At 43.1% G+C, this 16,199-nt stretch overlaps 1 protein-coding gene across 1 annotated transcript in view; it reads left to right on the plus strand.

Annotated features, from left to right (window-relative positions):
• Window positions 1-8,820, plus strand: part of LOC103602128 (transmembrane protein 178B) — a 38,921-nt gene extending 30,101 nt beyond the window's left edge. Inside the window, exon 2 of the mRNA XM_008586551.1 lies at window positions 7,613-8,820. Coding sequence (XP_008584773.1) covers window positions 7,613-7,863 — 251 coding nt within the window. The 3' untranslated portion in view covers window positions 7,864-8,820. The remainder of the gene's footprint in view (window positions 1-7,612) is intronic.
• The last annotated feature ends 7,379 nt before the right edge of the window (window positions 8,821-16,199 follow it).

Raw genomic sequence — 16,199 nt, forward strand, 5'->3', positions numbered from 1 at the left:
TCCCTCCCTCCCTCCCTTCCTCTTCCTCCCTCCCAGTCCTAAATCTAAATTTTAGTAAATTATATAATTGCACATCTAGCCAAACCAGCCGTTGGAAGCATATCCATGGTAGTTGAAGCAGAAGCCTGCCAGATTCAGTTTGTTGGAATCTGGATTATTTGAAACTGGTGTCAAGACACAGCTTTCCTTTGCTCTCCCAACCCCCGGCAATTTCTTTCTCCTTGGCTGTGCCCTGCAGGCTGCCTCCTTCCCTCTCCCACGTCTGCTTCTTCCCCATCTGGAACTATGTCTCCAGGTTATACAAAGCACCTCTGCCCTAACGCAAGGGTTCAAACGGGCTGATTGACAGAAGTCATGTGAGGCATTTATTTTTTTGCATGTTAAGAAAATGCTTCATAAGTCTTTTTAAAAAATTTTAAGCTTTTTTATTGAAACATTATTGTACATATCTGTGGGGTACAGAATTGAATACCAATACTGTGTGCAATATGTGATGCTCAAATCAAGGTAATTAGTATAGTCAACATTATACAATGTAATCGTTTTTTGTGGCCCTTTACTAATTCCTCCCTTATTCCTCCTCTCCCTCCCCCTTTCCCATCTCTGGTAACTTCAGTTCTGTTCTCTCCTTTTGAAAGTTCATTGTATTACTGTGATTATCATATCTTTCTTTTTAAATTTATTTGTGTATTTTTTTTTAGCTCCCTCTTATGAGTGAAGACATTCGTTATTTCTCTTTCTGCATCTGGCTTATTTCACTTAAGATTACTTTTTATAAGTTCATTCATGTTTCTGTGAATGGCAGGATTTCATTCTTTTTTATGGCAGAGTAATGTTCCATTGTGTAGATATACCACATTGTCCTTATCCAGTCATCTGATGATGGACATTTAGGTTGGTTCCAACTCTTGGCTATTGTAACCAGAGCTGCAATAAACACGGGAGTGCAGGTAACCCTTCAACATGATTTCCATTCCTTTGAGTATATACCCAGCAGTGGGATTGCTGGATCATATGGTAGTTCTATCTGTAGTTGTTTGATGAACATAATACTGTTTTCCATAATGGCTGTACCAATTTACAGTCCTACCAAAGGGGTTCCCGTTTCTCCTCATCCTCATCCATATTTGTTATTCTCTGTCTTTTTGATAACGGCCATTCTAACTGGGGTGAGATGATATCTCAATGTAGCTTTGATTTGCATTTCCCTGATGCTGAGTGTTGTTGAGCATTTTTTCATATGTCTGTTGATCATTGGTATATCTTCCTTTGAGAAATGCCTATTCAGCTCCTTTGCCTATTTTTTAATTGGGTTGTTTTTTTATTCTTAAGTTGTTTGAGTTCCTTGTATATTCTGGATATTAATCCTTTGTCAGATGCATAGTTTGTGAAAATTTTCTCTCATTCTGTAGGTTGTCTTTTCACTCTGTTGTTTCTTTTGCTGGACAGAAGCTTTTCAGTTTGATATAATCCCATTTGTTGTTGTTGTTGTTGTTTTCCTTGTTGCATATGCTTTTGGGGTCATATTCATAAGTCTTTGCCCAGCCCTACTTCCTGAAGTGTTTCCCCTATGTTTTCTTCTAGGAGTTTTACAGTTTGAGATCTTATATTTAAGTCTTTCATCTATTTTGAGTTGATTTAGGTATATGGTGAAAGGTACAAGTCTAGTTTCATTCTTCTACACATAGATGTCCAGTTTTCCCAGCACCATTTATTGAAGAGACAGTCTTTTCCCCAATGTGTGTTCTTGGTGCCTTTGTCAAAGATCAGCTGGCTTTAAGTATGTGGGTTGATTTCTGGGTTTTCTATTCTGTTCTATTAGTCTGAGTGTTCCTTTTTATGCCAGTACCATGCTGTTTTGGTTACTATAACTTTGTAGTATACTTTGAAGTCAGGTTGTGTTATGCCTCTCGCTTTATTTTTTTGCTCAGGATTGTTTTGGCTACGCGGGGTCTTTTGTTGTTCCATATGAATGTTAAGATTGATTTTTCTATTTCTGTGGAGAATATCATTGGTATTTTGATGGGGATTGCATTGAATCCGTAGATTGCTTTGGGTAGTATGGACATTTTCACAATGTTAATTCTTCCAATCCAAGAGTATGGAATGCCTGTACATCTTTTTTGTCCTATTTAATTTTTTTCAATGGTAATTTATAGTTTTCATTGTAGAGATCTTCCACTTCTTTGGTTAATTTTATCCCTAGGTAATTTTTTCTTTTTGTGACTACTATAAATGGGCTAGTTTTCTTGATTTCTTTTTCTGCTAGTTTGTTGTTGGAGTATAAAAATGCTACTGATTTTTGCACATTGGTTTTCTATCCTGCAACTTTACTGAAATCATTTATCAGCTCTAAGAGTTTTTTTGTAGAGTCATTAGATTTTTCTATATATAGGATCATGTCATCTGCAGATAGGAAGAATTTGACTTCTTTTCTGATCTGTATGCCTTTTGTTTCTTTCTCTTGCCTGAATGCTCTGGCTAATACTTCCAATCATATGTTAAATAGGAATGGTGAGGGTGGGCATCCTTGCCTTATTCCTGTTGAATTTATCCATTTTTTTCAGGTTTTCAAATTTGTTGGTGTATCATTGTTTATAATAGTTTCTAATGATTCTTTATAATTCTGTGGTATTGGTTGTAATGTTTCATCTTTCATTTCTGTATTTTGTTATTTGAGTCTTCCCTTTTCTTTTTCTAGTTAGCTTAGATAATGTCTGTTTTGTTTATCTTCTCAAAAAACCAACTTTTTGTTTCATTGATCTTTTGTATCATTTTTTGGGTCCCTATTTAATTTAGTTCTGCTCTGGTCTTAATTATTTATTTCCATATATTAATCTTGGTATTGGACTGTTCTTCTTTTTCTAGTTCTTTGAGGTGTAGTGTTAGGTTGTTTATTTGAAGTTTTTCTATTCTTTTGATGTAAGCATTTATTGCAATAAACTTCCCTTGTAGTACTGCGTTTCAGTATCCCACAGGTTTTTGTATGATGTGTCTTTATTTTATTAGTTTCAAGAAGTTTTTTGATTTTCTGTTTAATTTCTTCTTGAACCCATAGGTTGTTCAGGAGCATGTTGTTTAATTTCCATGTGTCTGTATAATTTCTGGAGTTTTGCTTGTTGATGATTTCTAGTTTTAATCCATTGTGGTCTGAAAAGGTACTTGAAATGATTTCAGTTTTTTAAAATTTGAGGCTTGATTTGTGACCTAACATGTGGTTGATCCTGGAGAATGTTCCATGTGTTAATGAGAAGAATGTATATTCTGTGGTTGATGGATAAAATATTCTGTAGATATCTGCCAAATCTAATTGGTCTAAAGTGTGGTTTAAATCCTGTGTTTCTCTGTTGATTTGTTGCCTAGATGAAATGTCCAGTGTTGAGAGAGTGGTGTTCAGGTTCCCAATTGTTATCATATTTGAGTTTCTTTCTTTAGGTCTAATAGTGTTTGCTTTATATATCTGGGTGATCTGGTGTTGGATGCATATATGTTTGTGATTGTTAAGTCTTCTTGCTGGATAGATCCCTTTATCATTATATAATTGCTTTCTTTGTCTCTTTTTATGGATTTGGTTTAAAGCCTATTTTACCCAATATATGCCCTTCTCATTTTTGATTTCCATTTGTGTGGTATATCTTTTTTCCTTTTCATTCCTTCACTATTAGTCTGTGTGTGTCTTTACAGGTGAAGTGAGTCTCTTGTAGACAGCATATAGTTAGGACTAGCTTTTTAATCCAATCAGCCAGTCTGTGTCTTTTGAGAGGGGAATAAATCCATTTACATTTAGTGTTGTTATTGAAAGGTATTGTTTTACTCCTGGCATTTTATTGATTTTCATTTGGATGTTTTCAATATCTTTTGTTCCTTTCTTTCCCTTTTATTGTTTGTCTTTGGTGTTTGTTGGCTTTTTGAGTTGGTGAGATATAGTTTCTTTTCTCTTTCTCAATTGCATTTTTGTTCTACCAGTGGGTTTTGTTCTTTTTTGTATATTCATGGTAGTGATTATCGTATTTTTCAGGTTCCAGATGCAGGATTCCCTTGAGGAATCCTTGTAGGGCTGGTGATATGGCGGTGAACCCCCATAGTTTTTGTTTGTCTGGAAAATACACTATTTCTCCTTCATTTCTGAAGGATAGCCTTGCTCAGGATAGTATTCTTGCTGGCAGTTTTTTCTTTTAGTATCTTGAATATATCATCCTATTCTCTTCTGGCCTGTAGTGTTTTTGTTGAGAAATCTGCTGTTAGGCTGATGAGAACTCCCGTATAGTTGACTTGATGCTTTTCTCGTGCTGTTTTTAGGATTTTCTCTTTGTCTATGAGTTTTGCCAGTTTGACCATAATGTGTCTTGGAGAGGATCTTTTTGGATTGAATTTGTTTGGGGATCTTTGAGCAGTTGCATGGGCTGCCCACATAGCTCCCACCCCCAGGTGCAATACCATGGGGGGCAGCGTAATTCCCCCCTGTGTGTTGGGCCACTGGGTCACAGGTCTGTGCTCACTCACTTTTTTCCTTGGACTCCGCTGGTGACCCTCCTTTTGTCAATTCAGTTGAGTGGTTAGTGGTCTGCCTGCATAGCAGCAGTGTCTTCTGCAGCAGTGATGGCTGCTACTGTGGTGACAGGCTGCCCTTGCAGTGGTGGTGGCTGTGGTGGGCTGCCCATGTGGCAGCAGTGGCTCCAGTGGTGGTGGGCTGCTCATAAGATGATGGTGCCTGCCCAGTGGTGATGGCAGTAGTGGTGACTGCGGCAGTGGTGGATGCAGTCACGAGGCACTTTTAGAAACTAAAGATTCCCGTGCTCTCCCCCAAGAGATTCTGATTCAGGAAGTCTGGGATGAGACACAATACACCCTAGGACCATCAGAGAGTTCAGTCTGAGCCCTATAGCACAACAGGGAACTGTGATGCTTTGTAACTTGTGCAAGTTTGGGACCATTGTTCTCATAAGTAACAATGATGCTGTATGTGTATGCTGTTGCTGTTGCTACATACACACACAAATGCACACCGTGCACACACATGTACATACATACACACATACTTATGCATGCACACACACAAACACACAAATACATACACATGCACACATACATGTGACACACTCTTTTTTAGTTATGCTGCACCATGCCCAGGTCACCCTGACACATCACTTTCAGTTCTCTCCATAATCATTCACCATGAGGAGCTCCAGGCTCTGTTCCCACCTTGCTAGGCCCTTCTTCCTCCTCCCTGATGACCACAGCAGCCTCCTAACTGATCTCCCTCCCTCTGAACTATCATCTACACTTCTGACTTAGAGAAATTTGCAAGTGCAGATTGGAGTCACCAAAGTACCTTGACCTCTCCAAGGCTTCCAGGTAAAGCTCAAACTTCTCAGCTCAGAGAGCAACATTCACCCCAATATCGGGCTCACGTTGGCCCCCCTCCAACAGCCACTCTTCAATGAATCTTCCACTACATGAACATCTTTATATCTAAATTTTTTTCTCCAGGGAGGGAGATTTAGGTAATTGGCCACAATAATCAACCACATTGTATATTGACAAAATAAAATAAAATTTGGAAGAAAAAAAATAAAGTAAAATAAATTTTTGTCTCCAGATGGGATAATTTTCTTAACCTAAAATGAAATCACCAAGTCAAAGGTATGAATATTTTAATGATCACTTTTCTGTAAGGAAACACCAGTTTATACTTCCACTGGAGTCTTTAAGATAATCCATTTTACTGCTCCCTTACTAGTTTTGGAGACGACCATTAAAAGAACAATGCAAAATAAATAAATAAATAAATAAAACTTCACTAGTTTGATAGATCATGCTCTATCACCATGCTTTTATTTTCAATTGTTTGATTACTTGTAAAATTAAGCATTTTTAAAAATATTTATTGCCTATTTGTAGTCCTTCCTCTGTGATCTGATCTTTGGCCTATTAAGTTTCATCTTTCTCTCATAAAACCTTTTTCCTAACCCAATGGTTTCAAAGTGTGGTTGGTTACCGGACCAGCAGCATCACCATCACCCAAGAACTTGCTAGGAATGCAAATTCTCAGGATCCACCCCAGACGTACTGAACCAGACACTGGGGGTGGGGCCCAGCAACCTGCTTTAACAGGTCCTCCAAGACTGCAAACTGCCCTAACCTATACTGAGTGACATAGAATTCAGCTGGAACCTAGTAGTACAACAAAGGGAGTCCACGAAGTGACCCCCTTGCCTGATGCCAGTCTTAAATTGTATAGTGAATAAGACTGCATGCTCTGGAACTGGCCCGCCTGAGTTTGTAGCTTGGCTCTACCAGTTACCAGCTGTGTGATCTTAGGCAAATGACTTAACCTCTCTGGACCTCAGTATCTTCATTACTAAAATGGGGATAATAATATAACCTACCTCATAGAGTTGTTTTAAGAATTAAAGACTCAACGCATGCTATGCACTTAGTGCAATTCTCAGCACACAGCACTTGATGCATGTCAGATATGACTGCTGCTACTATGGCCATTTAAATGAGCCTCATTATCCCACTCCATATTTTTTCATAAGTCTGGATCTTAAAGAAACTTGGCCATTAGGAGGCATGAGTTTTTATAATAAATATAAAACACAATGCACCTCCTCCTCTTCCCTCCACTTAAAAAAATATGTTTCTGCCTCTTCCTTCCATTGACCCAGCCCAGCCTTCCCAAACTATACACACTTCTTCAGGTCATTGCTTTCCCATTATTGGTGACATAGGGAACATATGACAAAGCCAATACTGAGACACATGCTTGAATTCATTCTACATGCACCAAATATTTGTATTGGTTAAAAATCGGTTTATAATTCTCAACTGTTTTATACCATTCTAGCTCTTAAAGCAATCTTCTGTTTGGAGGTTAATATGAGTAATATTTTTTAAGCGGAAGTCCCATCATCAAACAAATTTGTGAAATACCTCATAAAACTAGGTTAGACAAGTCAACTTATGCTAATGAGGATTATGGGTCTTTCTAGGTGAGGAGTCACATGTGAGGTTCCCAGTTTTTTGACTTCCTGTGTCACTCCGTGAAGGGGTATCTCAGAGGGTTAGTGTTCCGTGGAGAACACTTTGGGAAATGTTGTTCTATAGGAAAAGGGAAAAGATTTCCAGGACTTGGATGAGTTGTTGGTGAATGGATTATAGGAAAACCTAATAGTGTACAAGTCGTGATGTAGAGGGAAAGAAAAAAAGATGTTTTCCTCTTTAAAGAAGAAACAAACAAGGGATGTTTTCTGTGTCTCCAAAGAAAGGCAATGAATTTAAAATGCTTTAGAAAAACGAACTGAGTGCTTTTCTGCCTTGGTCTACCCAACATGAAACTCTACCAAGATTTTTAATTAGCATTTTCCCAAAAGAGAGACTTCTGAGTTTGTTCGAGACTGGGCGATTATTAGAGAGTAAGGATGCTTACTTAATACTACTCTCCCCCTGAATATTTCCAGGTATTGATCCCGGTATTAGCCTACTCTTACCTGCATCTACTCAAGAAAATTGAAAATGTCGTAATCCTAACTTCTCTCTTTCTCTCTCCCTCTCCTCTTCCCTTTCCTTCCTGATTACCCCACCCCGTATTTTTTCCCTTGTCCTCCAGGAACCTTCTGTATCATTTCACTGTGCACCTGTGTGGCCGGGATCAACTTTGAGCTGTCACGCTACCCTCGCTACCTGTATGGACTCCCCGATGACATCAGCCATGGCTATGGATGGTCCATGTTCTGTGCGTGGGGGGGCCTGGGCCTCACACTCATTTCGGGATTCTTCTGTACCTTGGCCCCTTCTGTCCAACCTGTCCCGAGGACCAACTGCCCTAAATCCAGACCCGAGAATGGGACAGTGTGCTAAAAAACCCAAACCCATACATATATATATATATATATAAATATATATATAATATACATATATAAAACAAAACTAAATCAAGACGATGCCAGTGCCAAGGGAGAGTTGAGTTGGCTCAGGCACCGCATCTCGCCAGACTTTGTGTCACCTCATCACCAAGATGGGGAAAGTGCTCCCATCCTGTGGCTCTGCCATCGATTCTTGACTTTGGCTTCATGGTTTCTTGAAGACAGAGTGAACACCACCACTTGCAATAGCATCTTGATCCCTGTCGCTCACCAGGACGGGGTGGTGAAGGGACCGTGGCAGTGGTCTGAAGCAACACAGATGTAAAGAAGGAATTGCTACCCACTGGGCCGACAGGAGAGGACGCCACCCCACCAGTCATATCACAGGGACACCAAGCCCTTAGTTCATAGAATGTAACCAAATTGTCGAGGCCATCTTCAGAGTCACTTCTCCTCCTGCTCTTCCTGTTCTGACGTTCTTCCTGGCCCACCAGCAACACACAAGGAGTGTACGAGAAAACAAACTGAGGAGGAAGTTTTCTCTTTGCTGCCAAACTTTTGGACAAAGCTTTAGAGGTGGGAAGGGGAGAGAACATGCTGAGAGGCAAGATCTGCATCGATAAAAGGACACTTCAGAGGATGCTCAGAAAACCCAGTCTTACCTTCCAGCTGCCTTACATCCAGTTAAACAAGAGGCCACCCTGTCCCTAGCCCCACCTGCACTCCCTGGGCAGATCAGAGCCTTGGAGTAATGCTGTGATGTGCGTGTGTGTGTGTGTGTGTACTTCGGGTGGTTTCCTTTTTTTCTTTTCTGCCTTTTAAGTGGAATTATTGCATTATGACTGTGGTTGCTCTATCACTGTAGTGGTTTCATGGCCCACAGTGGGGACCCAGAGACCTAGGGAATCTCAGGAGGGCAAACCTGTATGGGCACCAGTTCTGCAGCCACAGATCCCTGGAGTGTGTGCGTGTGTGCATGTGTGCGTGTGCGTGTGTGCATGTGTGTGTGTGCGTGTGCGTGTGTGCGTGTGCGCGTGTGCGTGTGTGTGTGTGTGTGTGGTGGATATTTCCTGAGTGTGGGGTGTTATTGTTTGTGTGGCATTTTTTCTATTATTTTTGGTACAGCTGAAATTCCCAGAGGGCAGAACCAAGAACAAAACCCCTGGGCCAGAGGACCCTGTGGTTCTTCACATGACAGTTCTGGGACTCTGCAGCATTTAATCGCCTAAATTTGGAAGTTCAAGGCACAGCTGGGCACAAAAGCCGTGAGAGAAGAGAGGGAACACATGGTTCAGAAGGGAGGAGGCATGTTGCCTCTGGTTGCTTTTGTACAAGTACAAGACCTTCACTCCCCATCGTGGAAGCTTTCCTTGTCACTGGATGTCTGCCCCTTTCCTAAGGGTGGCTTCTGTGAAGATGAAAAGAAATGGGTCACGTGCAGAGAGAGCGCCTCCACTCCCCATGGGTCAAGTTTGTACGATATTGTGTAAATTAATGGAGAACTCTTGACTGTCCCCATCCTCTTCCTTTTCCTCTTGATATTCAAGGCCATGCATCTCACAATAGCTGTCTTAGTGGCTAGCACCCAAACACAGGTGGAATGAATCCACCTCAGTATCTCGGGCTCCTCCAGGCAAAGTGGCACTGCAGGTGTCAGCAAGCAAAGAAGCAGGGAACACCGTAGGGGCAGGAGTCTGCCAGAGCAGCAGGGGCAGCTCACAGTCACCTCCCTGACCCTGCTGGTGCTGAGCAGCCCTGGGGAGGCAAGGAGAGAATCGCTGAGCTGGGGTAGCCGAGGTTAACATGTAGCAGAGAATTCAGTTGTTTCATAAAAAAAATATGCTTTGGTAACGTCGCCAACCACTCAGCAGCCTTCCTTCCCGCATGTTCTTTGTTTCATCTACCTGCTTCCAACCTTCTTTCCGACCAATCCCCACCTTCTCTCACCTGCTAACCACTTACCTTCTCTCTCTTCTGTCTGCCAGGCTCTAAGTCCTGCCCGCCTCCTCCTCTGCTCTTTGTGACTGCGTGTGTGCAATTCATATCCGGATATGACCTCTGATGTGCATGAGGCGCTTGAATGTGGGTCTCTGTGTGTGTATCGCTCTGGTGCATCATGTGTATGTTTGTGTCCATACGTACCTGCACACAGGTGTGGGTGCACCACTCAAGACTTCCTTGCCAGGGGCACTGGTCAGCTTCTGCGAAAGGTCTCGCGTGTGAGTGCCCTGTGCATGGATGTGCTGAGGAGTGGGGTGAGGTGTGTTGCAGAAAATGCTGTTAGCTTCCAACTGAGGTTCTAAGATTATTTTTAAAACAAAGGATGTATTCTATGAGAAGGGAAATAGTTTTCAGGAAAACCCAATTTTTCAATTGGGAATTTTATCTTTAATTTTCTTTGAAAAGTTAGATTTCCCCCTTAAGGGAAAGGGCATACTTGGGCTTGAGGAAAAGTGAAGAAAAGTATCTCAGATTGAGATATCTCGCAAGTGTCTTCAATGGGCGTTGCCGAGACAGGGACAGGCAGGTGTCTACGAGCATCCATTCGGGGCTGAGGGCTTGTCCTTGACCAGACCTAAATTCCAGTTGTTTTCCAGTTGCAGGAAAGTGGTAAAAAAATTCTAATGGGACAATTTGCTACCAACCATTTAAACTTAAGTAAGCACGTTTGAGGATACTGGCTCACAAACCTCTCATTATTTATACCGTCTTTTGAAAATCCCATTCTGGCTGTGAATAGATCATCTACTCTACCCCATCCCTGTAGTTATCTTTGTGACAGACCTTTAGCAAAGCTTACTGCATCCCTTTGAAACCGTGAGCATCTCTGGAATGTTAGGCAGACTCTCAGGAAAGTTGTAAACCACGGTGCTCAACTTGCCACCAGCAGAGCAGGGGCTTTGGGTGTCTTTGCTGATAGGGGGTCAGATAGGTACAGAGGCACACACTCTGGGGTCTGATCCTACTTGGGAGCAAAAACATGCCCTGCCACATGGCCAGGAGGGGGGGCCCTGTACAGATGGCAAATCGTGGCCAATGGGAAAACTTCCCAGGTGACCTGATCCTTCCAGCATAGGGGCTTGACCAGGATTAAAACATGCGACTCTAAGAAGTTACTGAAGTTTTCTGCTGTGAGGTGACTGAGGAAGAAGATGCGGAAAAGGAAGACAGGAGCCTCGACTTGTGAGGCTCCTTAGCTCAGACTCTGCTCAGTCCATGTCAAAGTAGAACCCACCCTTCAGGGGCCTCACTAAAGCCCCCAGCTCCCACCCTAGGTCAGGTCTGAATTCCATGCAGGTACATGCATACGAGGTATGTGACTGTGTGTGTGCTCTGAGCTCCATGAAAGGCAACCTTGAGCACGAAGCCCATTTCAGCTTTTATTTTCTTCCCTACCCTACTAGACTGGGGATTCAGGAAAGTAACGTGTCTGCCTTGAGAGGTCCCACTGCTTTTCTCTCCTCATTTTGGGAGTTTTGGTTTCTTCTTCTGTTTCCTTTTCCTGTCTTCATTCACTTCTGTTTTCCTCTGCATTAACTGTGGTCAATTAACATAATTAAGTAACTCCTCTCTAGAGAGGCTCATAGATTCCAAGCAGCTCCCTTCTTTGTGTTGTGGCTGTAGGCATCATGAGGAGGTCTGTGGCTCCTTGGCATCAAAACATAAAAAATAAGAAACTGTGCCTGTTCCAGCTTCAACCCTCCTACAAGACTTAGCCTTTCAACAACTCTACCCCTTCAACTTCAGGGATCCTAAAGTCACAGAGATTGGACAACTCCACCAAATCAAGGCAAAGCCTTCCTTGGTCTTGTGTCTGTGTGCAGCACCCTGGGCGCTGGTGCCGTTTTGGTGCATTCTCCCATTGAGGGTGAGTGGTTCCACCTAACAATGCTTGCCTTTGCTTTGGTAAGAGGAGAGAATATCCTGAAATTCTGAGACTGGGCCCCATATCTCATTACTCATCTACACTCACGATTAGAGGCCTGAAAGGAAAGCACCGCGTGGAGCTGTCCTGATTTAGTGGGAGGATGTGCTGCTTAGGTCTCTGAAGCTGCCTCTTGAGTCAAATTCAGAATAACGAAATGAACTACATCACCTGGAGGCGTTTCGAATAGACTCTGTCTTCACCTGGCTTATGCTGAGAGCTTTCTAACCAATTTTCAGGTATCTGGTGGAAGGAGTGGGAAAAAGTACACTCTGGTCATCTTCTGGTGTGGTTTGTGTGGAATACTTGGTTGATTCTTGTAGTTAAGGTGAAGCTGCTTTTCTGAAAATGTTCCCTCTGCTCCAGGGACTAACCATCCCAGTGGTCACATGCAGCCCTTTCCAGAGAAATAAGGATTCAGTTCAGAGTGAGAGGTGATTTTCACCACAGGTGGAAATAATCAAAGCATTCCTGCTGGGTTGTCTTCTGTGCTGTCTGCAGCTGGATGTGACAGATTTGAGTGAGGGGACAGATTCGTAAGCAAGCCCACAGAGCTGATGAACACAAATGACTCTGGTGTCTCTCAAAGCAGTCAACTCCTGGGGCTGTGTTTGCCCTCTTCCATTGGTGCTGCCGTGGTGCAAGATGTTTCTTAAACATTATTCCTAGTTCTTAGAATATGTTGTTATTGGCTATTAGATCTTTACCCTGAATAATACATGCTCACTGTAGAAAATTAGGAAAATAAAATACAAAAAAGACTAAAGGATTGTTCATGATTCCCTCATTCTGAGGCATCTACAGTGTGCCCAGTCATAATGGCCATAACCCCAAAACTTCTCCAATGAGTGGTTGTCTCTGGGTTGGCAGCTGGGGCCAGGTGGGCAGTGCATGGCTGCAGAACCACAGTGGTTTGCATCGAGTTAACCCTGTGTTCTTGGCGGCAGGAGTACAGGGCCCTGAGCCCCAAAAGACAGCAAACAGGCCTTTGAAAGGTCAAGGCCAGAGCGTAGGGGTAGAGTAGAACAGGGCTGAAAGATTCCTACTGTCAGGTTTCTTTTTGGGGGGGCTGGCACAGGGATTGAACTCTGAGCCTTGGTGGTATTAGCGCCACGCTCTGACTAACTGAGCTAACTGGCCAACCCTCTTTATTCTTTCTTCTGCTTCTTTCTTTTCTGGTGCCATCTCAATCTAATCATAGGTGTAAGAGCACTGAAGCCAGAGTAACTCACTAATTAAGCTACACTTGTGTGATGCAGCTACTGTAAGCTTCATTTCAGCTCTGCACTAAAATGATTGTGACTCTAGGCACTGTGTCTTCTCCATACTTGAACTTCCTCATCTACAAAATGAGGATAGTGATAACACTTTACCTCTTGGTGTATTAAGGGTGACAAAGAAATTGCAAAGTGATTTGCAAACATGAAGTGTCATATGGATTATGCACTGTTCAGATCACCCTGCGGCAGCAGAGCCCCCACGGAAATGGAATTCTTCCACCTGGTTTCTGAGCCTCGCTGCTGAAAGGATAATCCAGAGTGAGAGGTCATCTTGGTGGCTGAAAAGGACTGTACCTATTCAACTAGAGCACATGGGATTCTATTCTTCATTCAGGTCCCCCAGAAAATTTGGCTCCTTAATTTACTTAACCATTCCCAGACTTCCTTTTGTCCAAAGCCAATTTTGCAAAGGGCCCTTTTATGCCTCTTGATTATTCCCAGAGGTGACAGAATGAGTAAGCCAGATGGGGCAGGTAGCATATATGAGCTAAAACAGTTAACTATTAACCAAGGCACATGGTCAATGCCTTATTATTTTTATGCTTTTACAGTTCTAACATTATTTCTAGCTGTATATGCCCAAGAGGTGGGAGCAAATCAGATTCTGAAAGGTTTTAATGATCTTTCAAGTTTAAGATGAGAGCAAGTTTCAAGGAGCTAGGATCTTCTCTCTCTTGTCAGTTGGTGAAGCTAGTGGCCTCATCAAAAGCATTTGGGTTCTTTTTCTTTCTTTTTTTTTAATGCAGCTGGCCAGTATGGGGATTTGAACTGCATATGGGTTATTATAGGAAGTCATTGTATGGTGCATTCACTAGAACATGTTCCAGGTGTGATCCTGTTTGGGGAAAACTAAATCCCTTGGTTCTAAACAAGAAGAAAAAAATGCACTTCCAAAGGGTCTCCACGCTGAGCTTTGCAGTGGATCGTTTCAACGTTATGGTGAGACTCCCCAAGGGAAGTCCAAGTCCAAGCTGTCTGTGTAGGTAGACCCCAGTAGGCAATGGGAGAACAACCCACCTGTAGGGTGTGTTCATTCGGAATTGAGAAACAGAAAACTGGGTCTAAGCATGAGAGGTGCACAGCAGTAGCTCCAACCTGGCATCTGTGACAGACAACAACCTTGGCAATTTTAATTCTTTCTCTTTATTCCCAAGGACTGAGTGTTGCTCCTTGAGGAAGTGTTTCCCTTGCTCCTCCCCTGCATGCCATTTCTCCCTCTGGCTCAGCTTTTCCTTTTCTTTCTGGGTCACTGTAGGCCCTTTCCAGTCTGGATGTGCCAGTGTGTCTGTGTCGTGAGCATGACGCTGACTTTCTCATGAAGAGCTTTCATGAAATCATTCTCACTCTCCTTTCCCATTTCCACCCACGGTGCGACTGTTTTGCTATTCAAGACTATCTGTAAAAATGTGCAAATAAAAGTGGGAGCTGAAAATGAAGGGGAGGGACATTGAGACTAAACAAATGCCGTGTGTAGCCCTCAGTTTTCTGAGGACTTAAGTGGACGGCCCTAGAATCCTGACTCTGGGTGGGATTGGAAGGGAGGGAAGCCATTGGCGCAGGAGTTTCTTCTGGTTGATTCTCTGACAGTCTCTAGTGTCTGCTTAGAACACTCTGTTCTAAAGGTTTTCGTCTTTCAAGTAAAATGTTTCCCAAAAAGTAAAAGCAAGTCATCAAAGTCTGAAGGGTGAAGGACATGACAAAGGTTGACACAAAGATGTCATCCTGGGGTGGCATCAGTAGTGTTGTCACTGGCTCACTCGGGGCCTGGGGTGAGTCTTGTTACCTCACCATGTCTCTACATCCCCTCAGCCAAACAGGGAGCAGGGGACTTCCAGGGCTTCTGGGGTGCCAAATCTCCTTGTCCATTCTGCTGCTATTTTTGGAGAGACTGAGCCCACGCTGGTGCATGCTTACTGCGATGGGGTAAATTGGGAGAGCCTTTCTCCCAGCTACCCTAGCCCCACACTTTCACTCCTCAGAAAGTAACCTCAAGCTAACAGTTTGTGCTCAGAGTCCAAAGCCTTGAATCTACCTTTTCATTCTCAGATGCCTTTTTCCGCCCATTTTGACGATCTCATTTTGCTCTCTCTACTGACAGAGCTTTGCTGTGCTGGGCTGGGGTAGGACAAAGAGCATCAAGGGAGATGATGCATGTGAATTGCTCTGTAATCTGTGACTCGCTATGTGAATGGGGCTTGCCATGTCAGGGGCAGGAGGTCTGGCCAAGGGGAAGGGAGTCGACCAAATAAGACCAGAGAAGGCAGTAGCCGGGGTGGGGTGGAGGCAGTGGGCAGGAGATGTGGGTTGTGAGTGGAGGTAAGATACAGAGGCCTGTCAGAAGGAGAAATGGCAGAGTTACCAGAGTATCCTCAGCATGGCAGCAGAGAAGGATGCTCGAAGCAGTAATCCTGAAGTCAGAGGAAGGAGGAAAGAGGAACAGAGAATGGGTGAGCCTGTAGCATAAAGAGCTCCTACCCCAGGACGGAGAAGACTAGCCGCCCCAGAGAGGGGACACACACCAGGCCTGGCCAGTGACTCAACTCCTCCTCCATCCCATGGTTATAGGCACCTGCAATCCAAATGTTTCTTGTCTCTGACTGTCCACGGTAATAATCTCTGGGACCAGCTTCAGGAAGGCAATTTAGACCAGCGCTGCCTGATGGAAATAGGATGCAAGCCACACATGCAGTTTTAAATATCTTAGTAGCCACATTTTTAAGTCTAAACAAACAGGTGAAAATAATTTTCATACTGTATTTTAACCCAATATGTCAAAAATGTCATCACTTCAACATGCGATCAAAATAAAACATTACTGAGATATTTTACATTCTTTTTTTTTTTTTTCAAATGAAGTCTTTGAAATGGAATGTGAATTTTACTCTTAGACAACATCTCAGTTTGGACCAGCCACATATCCAGTGCTCAACAGCCACACGTGACTACTGGCTGCCACACAGGACGGCGTAGATTTAGTCTCTTCATCAGGTCACTGAGTGGGATGCCCCTTCCCAGTGAGTTACTGTCATACATCTCATTGCAGCCAACAGGAAGCAGGAGGCTGTACTGGCTACAGTAGAAAGCTCAGGGCTATGGGGCTGCCTTCTTGGCCTCTGGAAGTTCCGC

Source organism: Galeopterus variegatus, unplaced genomic scaffold, assembly GCF_000696425.1.
Source record: "Galeopterus variegatus unplaced genomic scaffold, G_variegatus-3.0.2 Scaffold4020, whole genome shotgun sequence".
NCBI lineage: Eukaryota > Metazoa > Chordata > Mammalia > Dermoptera > Cynocephalidae > Galeopterus > Galeopterus variegatus.